This window comes from Nematolebias whitei, chromosome 6, assembly GCF_014905685.2.
Source record: "Nematolebias whitei isolate Nwh7 chromosome 6, NemWhi1, whole genome shotgun sequence".
Taxonomy (NCBI): domain Eukaryota; kingdom Metazoa; phylum Chordata; class Actinopteri; order Cyprinodontiformes; family Rivulidae; genus Nematolebias; species Nematolebias whitei.
Genome location: NC_056503.1, coordinates 10,608,436 through 10,622,131, shown reverse-complemented (window position 1 = coordinate 10,622,131; position 13,696 = coordinate 10,608,436). Strand labels below are relative to the sequence as shown.

At 41.9% G+C, this 13,696-nt stretch overlaps 1 protein-coding gene across 1 annotated transcript in view; it reads right to left on the bottom strand.

The window, feature by feature from the left end:
* Positions 1 to 11,288: 11,288 nt before the first annotated feature.
* The window catches only part of LOC119410498 (rho guanine nucleotide exchange factor 17), a 107,336-nt gene continuing 104,928 nt past the window's right edge, over positions 11,289 to 13,696 (bottom strand). Inside the window, exons 20-24 of the mRNA XM_037677378.1 lie at positions 12,737 to 12,885; positions 12,476 to 12,650; positions 12,295 to 12,390; positions 11,626 to 11,808; positions 11,289 to 11,497 (exon numbers count right to left, since the gene is read on the bottom strand). Coding sequence (XP_037533306.1) covers positions 11,289 to 11,497; positions 11,626 to 11,808; positions 12,295 to 12,390; positions 12,476 to 12,650; positions 12,737 to 12,885 — 812 coding nt within the window. The remainder of the gene's footprint in view (positions 11,498 to 11,625; positions 11,809 to 12,294; positions 12,391 to 12,475; positions 12,651 to 12,736; positions 12,886 to 13,696) is intronic.

The following is a 13,696-nucleotide window of genomic DNA, read 5'->3' as shown; positions in this document are numbered from 1 at the left end:
TCATGTCAAAAAGGAATGGAGCTGTAGCTGTTTTGTTCAATCCTTGAAGATAATGTTATGTGCAGCATCATGTCACACTTGGAGTACATGTTGTGAAAAAAGTCTCCTACTACTACACCAAACATTAACTCAGTACAGTAGTCCCTCGATACTTCGCTGTTCGACTTTCACAGACTCACTCTTTCGCTGGTTTTCGACATAAGATTGTATACGACACATGATTGGCTGATTGATGGAAGGCGACCAAACAGAGCATTGTGCTGAGGGGCGGATTGGCCATCGGGAGCACCGGGACATTTCTCGGTGGCCTGGCCTGCGCAGTGATTGACGAAGCGGACTAAAGGCTTGGTTCAGGTCTCGCTTGATTGTTTTAAATAAACAATCCATGCCGCCCATGTGGCTCACTCAGGTATAACAGACCCCCCTGCACCTTCCGTTCTTTTTCTGAGGCCTCAGAAAGAGAAAGGAGGGGGCGGGGCTGCTCTGCACGAGCGGCATGGATTGTTTATTTAAAATAGTCAAGCGAGACTTGAACCGAGCCTTTAGTCCGCCTCCTCAGTCACTGAGCGGGCCAGTCCACTGGGAAATGTCCCAGTGTTCCTGATGGGCAGTCCGCCCCCGTATCAGTCGGTCTGCTCTCTTTTGCTGTGCTCTTTTAGAGCGTTTAGAGAGTTCCGAACATTGTTAAGAACAATGTAAGAGTGTGGGAAGGGTTAAAGCCTTAACACATGTATAAATACTAAAATAGATATACCTTCCATACTTCACAAACTTTCAATTATTGGTGACTGCACGTAACCTTTGTGAAAAGTGAGGGACTGCTGTATCTGTAAAACTCATTGCATTAAAGTAATTTCTGTCCTGACTAATGCATTTAGTTTTGGTTGCCATCTTGAATCAGATTACCTCTAAAAGTTAATCAGACGGAGATGTAAATCCAGTGATTACTTGGAACCCGACAGGTGATTCATACATATTTTGCTGACAGACTTTACCTTTTGGTGACGGGTCATAATGACCCTTTTTCCTGCTGCAGTGGTTTTAGTGCACTGCAGTGATACGACATGATAAATGTCAGATGTGTGAACAGAAGCCTTTTATTGAAACAAGCTGCAGGAATTTGGACTGGGACAATAGACGCTCTCTGCCAAAGATGACAATCTCTGCGTGAGAGCATCATTGTTCATGTTGTAGGTTCATTACGCAGCAGAACATCCTGCCGGTCCATTGTCCAGAGTGTGGCACGAGGACGAGGACACTTATAAGAGTTCAGAATGTTTAGAAAACAGAATTTGTGATGATCAGATGATCAAACATGTCATGTTAACATCTGGAAAGTTTTTCTTTATGACTATAATAAAATACTAAATTGATGGGATTATTCTGCTTTGATCTGTTTTAAACTAAACATATATTCTGGCTTTAATGTTCCTGATTGCAAACTACCAAGACAACAAAATCAGTTCGAAAATATAAAACTATGATTTAAAGAAGATGAAGAGGAGATAGATCAGGGGTGCCCAATATGTCGACTGTGATCTACCAGTCGATCTCAAAGGTATTATGGGCAGATCGTATGGCATTAAATAAATAGACGTCAGCCTGTCATCCAGCCTCACTATGAAATTTGTCTCTTGATTGCACAATGAATGCAGCTGATCCGGCATTAGGGTTGCCAGATACATTTTAAATGTCTTATCTCTTGGCCCTCCATCTCTGTGCACGTTCAACAAACACAACACACCTCATCTTAGAATATCTTATGACACTTTAGGTCAAAATACTATCATTTTAAAGTGACAGCACTATAGTACATAATTTCTTATCTGGCAACCCAGCTGACATGGAAACTACAGCGTTTATGTGTAAACCTGCTCATTTTTTATTACCCTCAATAAACACTGAAAAAACACCAACGTTTCCAGAGGTTGTTCTCGTGTAAACAGGGCCTTATACTAGGTAGATCACTTTGACTTGGTCATTTTAAAAGTAGCTCCATGCAGAAAAAGTGGGTACCCCTGAGATAGACGGAAGCTGTCATGGATCATCACAAATGTGCCAGACGTGCGCTCAACTTGTCAGAGTACAACATATGAAATGGCTCAGTCACTGATATTTAATAGTTTTTTATTCTTAAAGTGAGTCTGAGCCCTGCTTTTGGTGAACAGGCCTGTCTGTGAACAGTCACACCATCACTGTGCGTAAAAGTGGTCACCCCCGGCTGTGCTGGCTCTGTGGTGGGAGAAGCCTCAGACAAAGTGTGAGGAAACCTAATCACTGGCTTCAGCGGCCTTTCCCAGTCCTTTTCCTTAAGAAATAAACGTATTGAACTTACCGGTTTGGAGATCGAGTGTGGACGAAATTAGTTGAAGACGAGCGTCATCAGCTCTGGAGGCAGGTGCAATTAAAACGCCTGAGCGAGGATGGAAACCACAAAGCCAGTAAGTGAGGATCACCCCCTCTCTTCTCCCTCTGCTGTGTGAGTGTGTGTGAGTGTGTGTAATTGGACATAAACACTGAGCTGGCTCAGACACAGTGAGTGAGCTCACAGTGCGTCACTGCTGCAAGCTGAAACCCCCGTCACTCTGTAAACCTGCTCTGATCTCTTCCCCCGGCAGGTGGCTGAGGGTCACAGCCTGGTGGACGGAGCCAGGACTGATCACAGGTTTGAAACCCAACCGTCCACACGTTGGCCTCAGAACAAGACAATATGCACCGAGTGAGTTAATGTAGCCAAAATATTTTAATAACTTATCATTCAAAAACAGAAACGTTTGAGCTCAGATTGTTTGCTTGCCTCGGGGCTTTCTGTCCATCAGCAAACTAGACTGAAGTCTTAGATCAACGTTCATGCTTTGTAGGCATTATTTAAAACTTATTTGTTAAGATTGTACAACAAAACAGACAAATCCGTGAAAATGATATAAAAGTAAAAGGTTCCACAGTTGAAAGAGTTTAAACTAGTGTTAAATGTGAAAACAATGACAGAAGAGGTTTATTTTTCCGGAGTCTCAGTGTCAGTGATTCACTTTGATGAGACACGTGGAGCTTTGAGCTGCTTGTCCTCTTTCAGTTATCGCACAGATCGCCACTGTAAGAATATCTGAGGTTTTCTGTGTGTGGGTGGGGTGACTGTGTGAATTTCCTTAACGGCCTTGTATTCAGTTAAGAGGCGACGCGTCACAGTGAACTTCTTTGTAGGTCAGCGGGTTGAAAAAAATGCTGAGTTGTGTTGAGATGTTGCCATGAGAGCTGTGACACGGTTCCCTCCAAAGAAACGGTGTGAACGCTCTCAATTTAAATAAAACGATACTAGGATCATATTAAATACCGAAGGTCAAGTTCAGTATCCAACATCCACAGCTGTAGTTGATATTAATCCAAAAGGAAAAAGGCCATGAAGATCTTGCTGAGTTCAGCAAAATGTTGCTAAACTACAACGAAGTCCATGCTCAATAATCCAGGTATAAAATCCAACATTTTTCGGTCAGGTCATCTAGACAGTTTCTTTTTTGGTGCTGAAACGTTTCGCCTTCGATCCAGAAGGCTTCATCAGTCGAGGAAACACACAATAAAACTGATTCTTCCCCCAACAGCTTACTCCAAAGTGGAACAAACCAGTTCTGCTTGTGATAAGATGGTCTCTTTGGTACGCCCCCTCCTCCATTGCCGGCCCTCTTCCTTGTTGACAGTCATGTCAAACTGGTTGAAAACAACAAAGTTCCTGTGTTGCTAAACTACATATGACAGTCATCTGGATTGATTTTGGACTGTGCAAAGATTTCTACTGGTGCATTTTATAAACACTAACAAAACCTCAGTGTGGAACAACCGAATGAAGTTCTGAGTAATTTTTACTTTGTTATAAATAACTTGTTTTCCTTCTTTCAGCTGCTCCCTTCTTCAGGGGTCGCCACAGTGAACTAGTCGCACGGAGACTTGGTAATTATTTTTACGCTGGATGTCCTTCCTGACACAACCACAGCCCACCGAGCTACCACAGCCCTCTGTGTGGAGCAGAGTGCTGCATCTGGGGCAGCAGATGGGGGGGTTAAGGGCATTGCTCAAGAGCCCAGAGTGGGGCAAGTGAGGGTGGGGACAGGTGTGGGTCCTTCACATATCCCACCCACATTTTGATGTTGTTGGTACCAGATGAACTAGCAATCTTCCGATCGTAGGCCCACCTTCTCTAACCTCTGCACCACCACTCCCATCTTTAGTTATGAATAACATATACTTATGTTATTTTTTTCTTGATTCACAGATCAACTATAAAAAGTAAGTAATATATACCGGTATATATATGTATAACATTATCCTGAACTACATCATATGGTGCAGTTTGAAAGAGTTTAATCCAGTTTTCCAGACATAGTAAGATGGATCTCTGAACTGCAGGTATGCACTCAAAGTAAACAAATCACACAGTTTGATTCACATGATGGACTTACATTAGACTGTAGTCTGTGTACTTTTTGATTTATTTCATGCTCCTACAAAAACCCTGCAGATGTTGGACACTGTCTGTCATGGTGCACTAAGATTCATAACTAGCTGTGATTATCGTACCCACCACTGCACCTTGTTAACTGGTTAACTGGTCATCATTAACTTCACACAGACTCTCTCACTGGTACATTTTCATCTTTAAATCACTTCTTGGTCTGCTGCCTTCATACATCTCCTCCTACATGTCACTGCATGAGTGCAGCTACAGTGTGCACCCTCAGGACATTATTACCTGCAGTGTTCCCTCAGTGAGGACTGAACTTGGCAAAAGGGCCTTCTCCTACTCCGCTCCTGTTTCCTGGAATATCTTACAAAAAGACCTGAAGCTCTCGACCTTGACCTCTCTAAGTGGCTTTAAGAATCTGTTGGACTCCTGGCAAGAACCAATGCAGACATGTCCCTGTTTTTACTTTTCTACATTCGCCTTATAATCTAGCTGTTTATGCTGCTTTTTTTGTCACCTTATTTTAATTTGGAAAAAAAAAATCTGAATGCCTCTTTTATGATTGTCCATTGTTGTCATCATTCTTTGCTAAAAGCACGTCTCTATTGTAAATGAGTCCTCGAGGCTCAATGGGATTAACCTGTCTAAATAAAGGTTGAATGAAATTTAACTGTCAACAATGGTGTACTACAAGGCTCAGTCTTAGGACCCACTCTCTTTACAGTCCAAGTAATGTAGGTCAGAACATCCCTGATGCATCTTTAGATTTTTATGCTGACGACACAGTTGTTTATTGTCGAGCTAAATCAGTTGCTAAGGTTTTCCAGCTTTTACAGTCTGCATTCAACATAATTCAGTACAATTTATTTTGTCTCAAACTGGTGCTAAATGCTGATAAAACCAAAGGGATGTTGTTTATAAACAGGAAGTTGATACCAGCATTCCTTCCTCCTATCTGTGAATGATGTTCCTATTGAATTTGTTGTTTCTTACAAATACTTGGGAATCTTGTTTGATCTACTTCTCTCCTTTAAGCCTCGTTAAAAACTTGATAAAGAATTAAATTAAAACTGGGTTTCTTTTTCAGAAATAGATCCTGTCTAACTCTGAATGCTAGAAAATGCTTTTTAACAGCTACTTCTCTCTCCTCCATTGACTATGGTGACATTATTAACATGAATGCTCCTGCCAGCTCCTTACAGATGTTGGATGCTATCATGGTGCGCTAAGATTCATAACTGGCTGTAACTATGGTACCCATCACTGCACCCTGTATTCATTATTCAATTGGACATCATTAACTTCACACAGACTCTCACACAGATACGTTTTCATCTTTAAATCACTTCTTGGTCTGCTGCCATCATATAGCTCTTCCTACATGTCACGTCGTCAGTGCGGCTACAGCGTGCGCTCTCAAGACATCATTATCTGCAGTGTCCCCTCAGTGCGGACTGAATTGGGCAAAAAGGCCTTCTCTTATTCTGCTCCTGTTTCCTGACTGAAGCTGTCGACTTTGACATCTCTAACAGATTTTAAACAACTGTTAAGTTCAATGTAAAAATCAATGCAGCCCTGTTCCTGTTTTTAGTAAATAAAATTATTTTTTTTTACCTCATTTCATATTGTAGCTTGTTTTTATTTTGTTTTATATCACTACATTTATGTACTTTTCATTGTATATGCATTTTATGGCTGTTAATTTTTGTGTGTACCGTATCTGTGGTTGTGTTTAAAACAGGTCTCTTGAAAATGAGTCCTTGTGACTCAACAAGACTAACCAGTATAAATACAGGTTGGATGGAAAAAAAAGGTGAGCAAATATGGGTAGAAAGAACAAGCGTACCATCTTGGAGAAGATGTTTAGGTGCAAATACACAAGTTATTCTGCTAAACGCAAAATAATAGAAAAAGAAAGAGTAAGATAACTGTCTGGGAGAAACATCCGGACTCAAGCAGGACGGTGGAGCGCCATAAAGACAGATCTCTGGTTTCGAACATACAGTTTGCTAAATTTCTGCTGGACTGCTGAGTTTATCTTTTCAATGCATTGCAGACCTGTTTTCAGTCACTTCGGTCCTTTCCATAGGTAACAAAATTTAATGCACATAGAGGCAGTCTGCTAGCAAGCGCTGCAGTATTTTTTTTTTAATATAGAGGTATATTAAAACTATTGATGAAAAAATATGCACAGACTTTGTTTCGAACTCAATACTTTTCCACAAATCTTTTTGACATTGCAGTGAGTACTTTTAAGTACCAATAAGAAACAAATGAGGAAGACAAGACAGCATTCACAAAGTGGAACCAGTAAACTGATTTAATGACAAAGAGGAACCCTCAGTGACGAAACAAGAACAGTTACACAGGAGGTAACTCTGACAGACTGTAATCATGATAACTGCAAGATGTCAACCAGACCCAGAGGTAAACAGAGGTGGCAGCGCAAATATCCATTTTTTATGTCTTTCCCCCCTCTCTTGTGAACGTTGTAGCAACCGAGCAGGGACAGCATGTATACTCAGACTCTGTCATTCACCCTGCATTGACAAGGATGAGACTGTTTTTCTTAACAGTTAAAATGTGTTTATGACCGACAGCGCATGCAAAGGCGGTAAAATACAAACACAAACAAACCTTACACAATTATATAAAAATATGCCATATATCAACAATTGAGGACTGTGGGTGCACTATGTACAGAATAAGCAGTATGTACCAATATTTACAACAATAAGGTTTTGTTCACATGCAGTTACAGTCAAACTGGAATGAGGCTTCATTTTATTAAACCTATTCAACGTATAAGGAACTCCTTGTAGGGTTAGTTCAGTGTCATTTCAGAAGTGACGCTTCTGTGGGGAATGTACTTTTATGTGTGACTGATGGAAAAAAAAAAAAAGTAAATCCATTAATCTAAAATTATTTACCCCAGCCACAACAAGTCAATCAAATCAGCAGAAGAGGACAGCGTACTATCAAAAACAAAACAAGCAAACAACAACAACAACACACAAAACAAACACTTTATCTGTCCTGCTGCCTGTTTTGCCCATGGAGACTGTACGTGAATGAACTCTACGATGGCCTACAGCTAGCAAAAATATAGCCTACTGCAAATTTGATGCAACTCGACTCAGAGAACACCAGATTTTGAGTCAACAAAACAAAAAATGAAAATACATTTAGCTCTACTTTAGTATCACAGGACCAAAAATGAAAAAAAAAAAAATGTTCAGGGTGTAGATAATTTTCTGCTAGAAGTGAGAAAAGCTTTTATATCACCTAGCTTTCAGTTACTATCTAATTTGGAGAACTAGCTAGCTTACTGTGGTTGGCTTAGCTTAGCGTTTGCTAGCTAGCACATTAGGCTAGCTAGATGTTTTTTTAAAGTTTGATGTGAACGAAGCTTCTGATATCATTTTCATATTCCATAACAAACTGTTACACTGTGGGGGGTGCTCCATGAGTATGGGATTGGATGCCCGTTGTTACAGACTGTTCAGTCCCTACACAAGTGGTGCAAGAGTTTGGTTCACATTGTGGATAGTAAGTCGGACCCCTTCAGGGTTGGAGTTGGACTCCACCAGGGCTGCCCGTTGTCACCGATTCTGTTCATAACCTTTATGGACAGAATTTCTCGGTGCGGTCAGGGGGCAGAGAGTTTCTGGTTCAATGGCCTCAGGATTCCATCTCTGCTCTTTGCAGATGATGTGGTCCTGTTGGTGTCATCATGCCGTGATCTTCAGCTCTCACTGGAGCAGTTCGCAATCGAGTGTGAAACGTCTGGGATGAGAATCAGCACCTCCAAATCTCTGGCTATGGTCCTCAATCGGAAATAGGTAATTTCTCTCTTCAGGTCGAGGTTCTGCCTCAAGTGGAGGAGTTCAAGTATCTCAGGGTTTTGTTCATGAGTGAGGGAAGAATGGAGCGTGAGATTGACAGACTGATCGGTTTAGCATCTGCAGTATTGTGGACTCTGTGCTGGTCTGTTGAGGTGAAGAGGTAGCTGAGCTGTAAGGCAAAGCTCTCTGTTTACCGGTCAGTCTACGTTCCTACCCTCACCTATGGTCATGAGCTCTGGGCAGTGACTGAAAGAATGAGATCACAGATACAGGAGGTTGAAATGAGTTTCCTCTGCAGGGTAACTGGACTCTCCCTTACATATACGGTGAGAAGTTCAGTTATCTGGGAGAGACTCAGAGTAGAACCGCTTCTCCTCCACGTCGAGAAGAGCCTGTTGAGGGGGTTCAGGTATCTGGTATGGATGCTCACTGGGCGCCTCCCTAGGGAGGTGCTTCGGACGTGTCCGAATGGGAGGAGACCCCAGGGAAGACCCAGGACATGCTGGAGAGACTACGTTTCTCAGTTGGCCTGGGAACGTCTTGGGGTCCTCCCAGAAGAGCTGGAAGAGGTGGCTGTGGACAGAGATGTCTGGGCCTCCTTGCTCAAGCTGCTGCATCCGTGTCCAGACTTCGGAACAAGCAGAAGATAATGGATGGATGGTATGGATGGATAACGGATATAAAATTTGTATAAATATTTTCTGACTGCATCAAAAACTTCTTTAACCTCCTAGGACCTGGCGTCCACATATGCAAGAGTTCAGGTCTTAGGAGGTGAATATAAAAATATCAAATATATTATTGTCTTCCCTCTGCTCTACTTGCTAGCTAAAACTTTGCTATTTTTGTGGGCAGGAATTTTTCTTTCTTTCTATTTTTAATGACAAAACACTTAAAGTAGAGACGCAGACATTTCTATGTGTGGGAATGACTTTTTTAATTTTTAATTTTAATAACAAAACACTTAAAAGTAGAGAATGAGTTCATGCTCAATGAAGAGACTGGGACATTTCCACTTAGCTATATAGTCACAGATGTTAGCTTGCTAGCTAGCAGCTAACATGGCAGACATCTGAGCGTCTTATCTTGTTTCAGAGGGAGAAGGAGCTTTGTGTTAATACTTGTGGAAGAGGGAAAGCTGAAGTGAAGAGTCCAGATGGTTGATAAAGTGCAATGAAGTTTTCTAGGCTTCGGAGGATCAAAGACAATCACTGCTTAACCCCCAAAGCAAAGGCTAACACGTGTGTGTGAGTGTGTGCTAGGACAAGACAGCCATCTTTCACCTTCACAGACATCTGTTGTGGAATCAGGGAGAGCTGAGCTTTTATTCTAAGTGTGCGTGTGTTTGCGTGAAATGGCTTAACTGTTAGCGTTCTGAAGGCACGTGCAGTTCCTATTCATTGTCCATCTGACAAACTCCTTCTTTTGTGCTTCTCAAATAAACAAACTTTGTTCTTCAACAACCAATTAATGTGTTGAGATTGCATGGTTTGTGCATTACGGTTATGACTTCTGTAGCATAAAATGACACGTGAAACACATGTGAACAGTTTGGCACCATGACAGGCAACAGAGCGGCTTGTGTTCAGTGCTGGTCCAAAAGTTTTTAGGTGAGGCAAAACGGTGGAGCCGATATAACATCTTGCAGTCTCAAAATCTCTTCTGATCTTGTCTGTCAATATTTAAGGACTCACAGATCTCCAAAACAAGGACCCTGTACAGAGAAGTGTACCAAACACAAGGGTACTGCATCCGTACACCCCAATGTACGTTTGTGTCCACCTGAGCTAAACTATGGCCTTTCATCTACTCTAATAATCAAGCCAGGGCCTCGTTTCCATAAAACAAAGTGAAAAAAGCTACATCTTCTATAAATTAAGTGCTATAAAAAAGAAGGCGCTAAAATCCAAAGCATAAATACTGTACATAACTATCTTTAACTGCTATCACAGCCTGGCGTCATCTTTAAAGAGCCTCATTCTTAAGAGAGAGAACGCTCAACAAACTGAATTTTTATGGCAATGAGAGAGATCTTTAACTCACACGAAGCTTTGGCATGGTCACTTTAAGGAGGAATGTCTCCAATGCACTTGTTTTTGTCCAACCAGTGGTTTGACACCGATCCACCTACATGTCTGTCATTTTAAACTGGTGGCAAAACCTAACAAAATTAAGAAAATATAATGTTATCTGCACAAAACATACATCCTCTGACTTGGTGAGTAAGGCTATGCATTATAGTCATAGTGTCGTCGCATATTGCACTAAAATTTTGCTCTACCTTGCACTCCCTCTACTGGAAAAATGGCAGACGCACATGTATGATAAGCATCAGAAGGATGGATATTATTACAATCTTAATGAAGTTATAAACATCTGGTTGTTCAAACTGGACTAATTAGGTTTAAGACGCTAAACATTTATCCGTTTACACCAATAAAAACTTACAGACCATCCCAAAGACTCTATTGAGTTTCAGATGAAAATAAAAAATACATATTTAGGTGTTTTAAACTCTTATTTATGCTGGAATGGTTCATTTACTTTACACGTTTACTTCATCAGGAGGATTTTCGAGACAACTGAAGTCTTTTAGGTATTAGTCATGGCACGCACCATGCTTTAGTAACATTGGTACCTAAGTGTTGTTTTTCATCCTCCTGTGCGACAACACTCTGCAGAAGTCCTTCTCTGTATGTTCCTTACGTGTCCACACACTTGCGATTATAAAAGTTTAGTTTATTCCTTCGGTCTTCTTCTGTTTTTCAATCAGAACTTGAGCTTAAAGACACATAGTTACAAAAAAACAAACAAAAAATACACTAACTCACAAAAAAAAAAAAGGGTCCTGCGTGTTCATATTCAGTTTCAAGTTCAGACGGGAGTGCTGTGCACACAGAGACCAGTGGACTGAGCAGAACTCCGAAATGAAGACACCAGAAGGTGAGGATCAGTTAAGATGTGCTAGAGGGACGGGCTGTTCGATCGGCTCAAACCCTCCAAAGCAAGAGGTGGTTGGTACTGTCGTCCCGCCCAACCGTTTCACTGCTGTTGGTCAGTCTGAAGTCCTCGTAGCCATCGCCGCCGGAAATAACCAGATGGTTGGTTTTGACAGGGATGTGCGCGGAGGCTCTGCGGTGTGTGGAGCCCCGTCGCTGCAGACTGCCTTCAACCGTGCTGCTGCTCTGAGACTGATTACCTGGAAGTCGGAAAGATGGGGGATAAAAGTCAAGCAGCAGAACTGAAGGGAAAAACGTGTCGATTATGGTTCGGTAAACGTAAACGGTCCTAACTGGAAAAAACTAAAATCAAGTAAAGCAGGAAAACCTGTGGAGTCTGTTGTCGTTGGAGGAAAGTTCATGTCAAAGCCTTCTGGTAGCTCAATCGACGTCAGGAACCGAACGTGACCCGTGTGACCATGAGCCGATCCCATCGGCACCAGGGGAGATTTGAGTGCCTCAGCACCAGTTCCTGACCTCACCGCTGGGATCGCCAGAGTAAGGACCACCCCTGTAAACGACCAACAGTGTAATATTATCTTTCTGTTTTAATCCAGGGTATAAGGGTGTGTATATAGATGATATATACAGTAATCCCTCATTTATCGTGGAGGTTATGTTCCAGACCCCCCGTGATAAGTGATCTGCGAAGTATGGACGTTATATGTATTTTAGTATTTATATATATTTTAAGGCTTTATAAACCTTTCCCACACTATTAACAATGTTCTAAACTTTCTTAAAGAGCACAGTGAAAGAGAGCAGACAGACTTGATGCTACGGTTACTGAGCCAGTCAGCGCCCGGGATACAGAGCACAATGTTCTGGTTGGTCACCTTCCATCAATCAGCCAAATAGTGTATCGTGTACAATCTTACGTTGAAAACCCACAAAACAATGAGTCTGCAAAAGTCGAACTGCGAAGTATCGAGGGACAACTGTACATCAATGAAGACGACCACCGGAGGTGTTTAATGGTTGAAGCGTGTGCTCTTGCCTGCACTGGTACCGATCCACAACAGATCCTTGCAGGCCAGTAAGGCTGTGATTCTGAGACAGGCCGCTTTATGCTGTCTGATGATTGCATCTGCACCTGAAACAAAGCATTGGATGGAGGCTCAGAAGGGACAAATAAACAACCCACCCTGAAAAATACCTGCCTCAAACAGACAACCTACCTGCAAGCATTTTGTGCACGGCAGGCGCCACGTCCACCTCTGTCAGGCTCTCCCAGGTCTGAGCGTGGTACATCCTGACCTGCGCACTGCCCTGCAGCGCCAGCCACACCCCCTGACAGTACGCCACCATGGACGTCACGCAGCGACTGCTGTCGGTGCCCACCTGGAACCAGTGCTAAGGACAAACAAGAGGTCAAACCAGTCACTCCACTTGTTTCTGGGTCTACCAGGGAAGCCAGATCCTAAAAGCTCAACACGTACCTCTTGTACCAGTGTTGTAGTGTTGATAATGAGGACTCTGTTCAGCGAACCACACCACAGTTTTCCTCCAACTGGGACCATTTTGGTGACCGGACTACTGGGCGTACCAAGAACTAAAGTCTGAGAAGACTGAGGATCCCAGAAACTACCTGCAGATTTAGATTCAGAGATGCTTTAGATCCAAAGGGCTCCTCAACATTTGAAACCTGTTAACACTTGTAACACGGCAACTTTATCACTATTCCTGTTCCTTAGGGGAACAAAGTGAACATCTTATTTAACTGCCTAAAAATACACGTTCATGTTTCCCATGATAAACTAGCCACCGGTAAATCTTTTAGAGCTATCTCAGCCTGAAAAAAAGGAGTCAAATTTAAACAATTAAAAAAAAAAAAATTCTAATAATTAAAGGGTCTTTAGATAATAATAAAAAAAAATACACATTTCAGATTTTTCAAAATAAAAAAAATAAAAATTCATTTTACAACATTTTTTTAAAGGAAGTACACACAAAATGATTTTTATTAAAAACTTTTTTTTTGGTGCCAATTTTGTAAAAACTCCAATCCGGAGTATTGTGAAGCGCCTCCAGCGCACCAGATCCCCTTCAGATCCGGTAGTCGGAAATGAGATCTTGTTTTCAGTCAAACTTACTCATGCCTATGTTGCTCAAAGATCTTTTTTTTTTTTTAACTCCACTCGTGCACAGCTCCAGTTTCTTCTGTGTCTTTTGCTTTTACCGACCCAGATATACTAGCGAGCTGACAGAGCACGGAGCACCGGCGAATTACTTCCTGCCAACAGGAGTAGGCTGTTGTTGGCTAATTTAAACACTGAAAGTATCCACCTCATTCCTGCAGCTCTACTGTATAAATGATTCTGGGTACCACAACAACTGGTACAACAACAAAGTTTGAAACACAGACCCAAAACAAAAAGAGTGTTCCTGTGAAAAGTGCT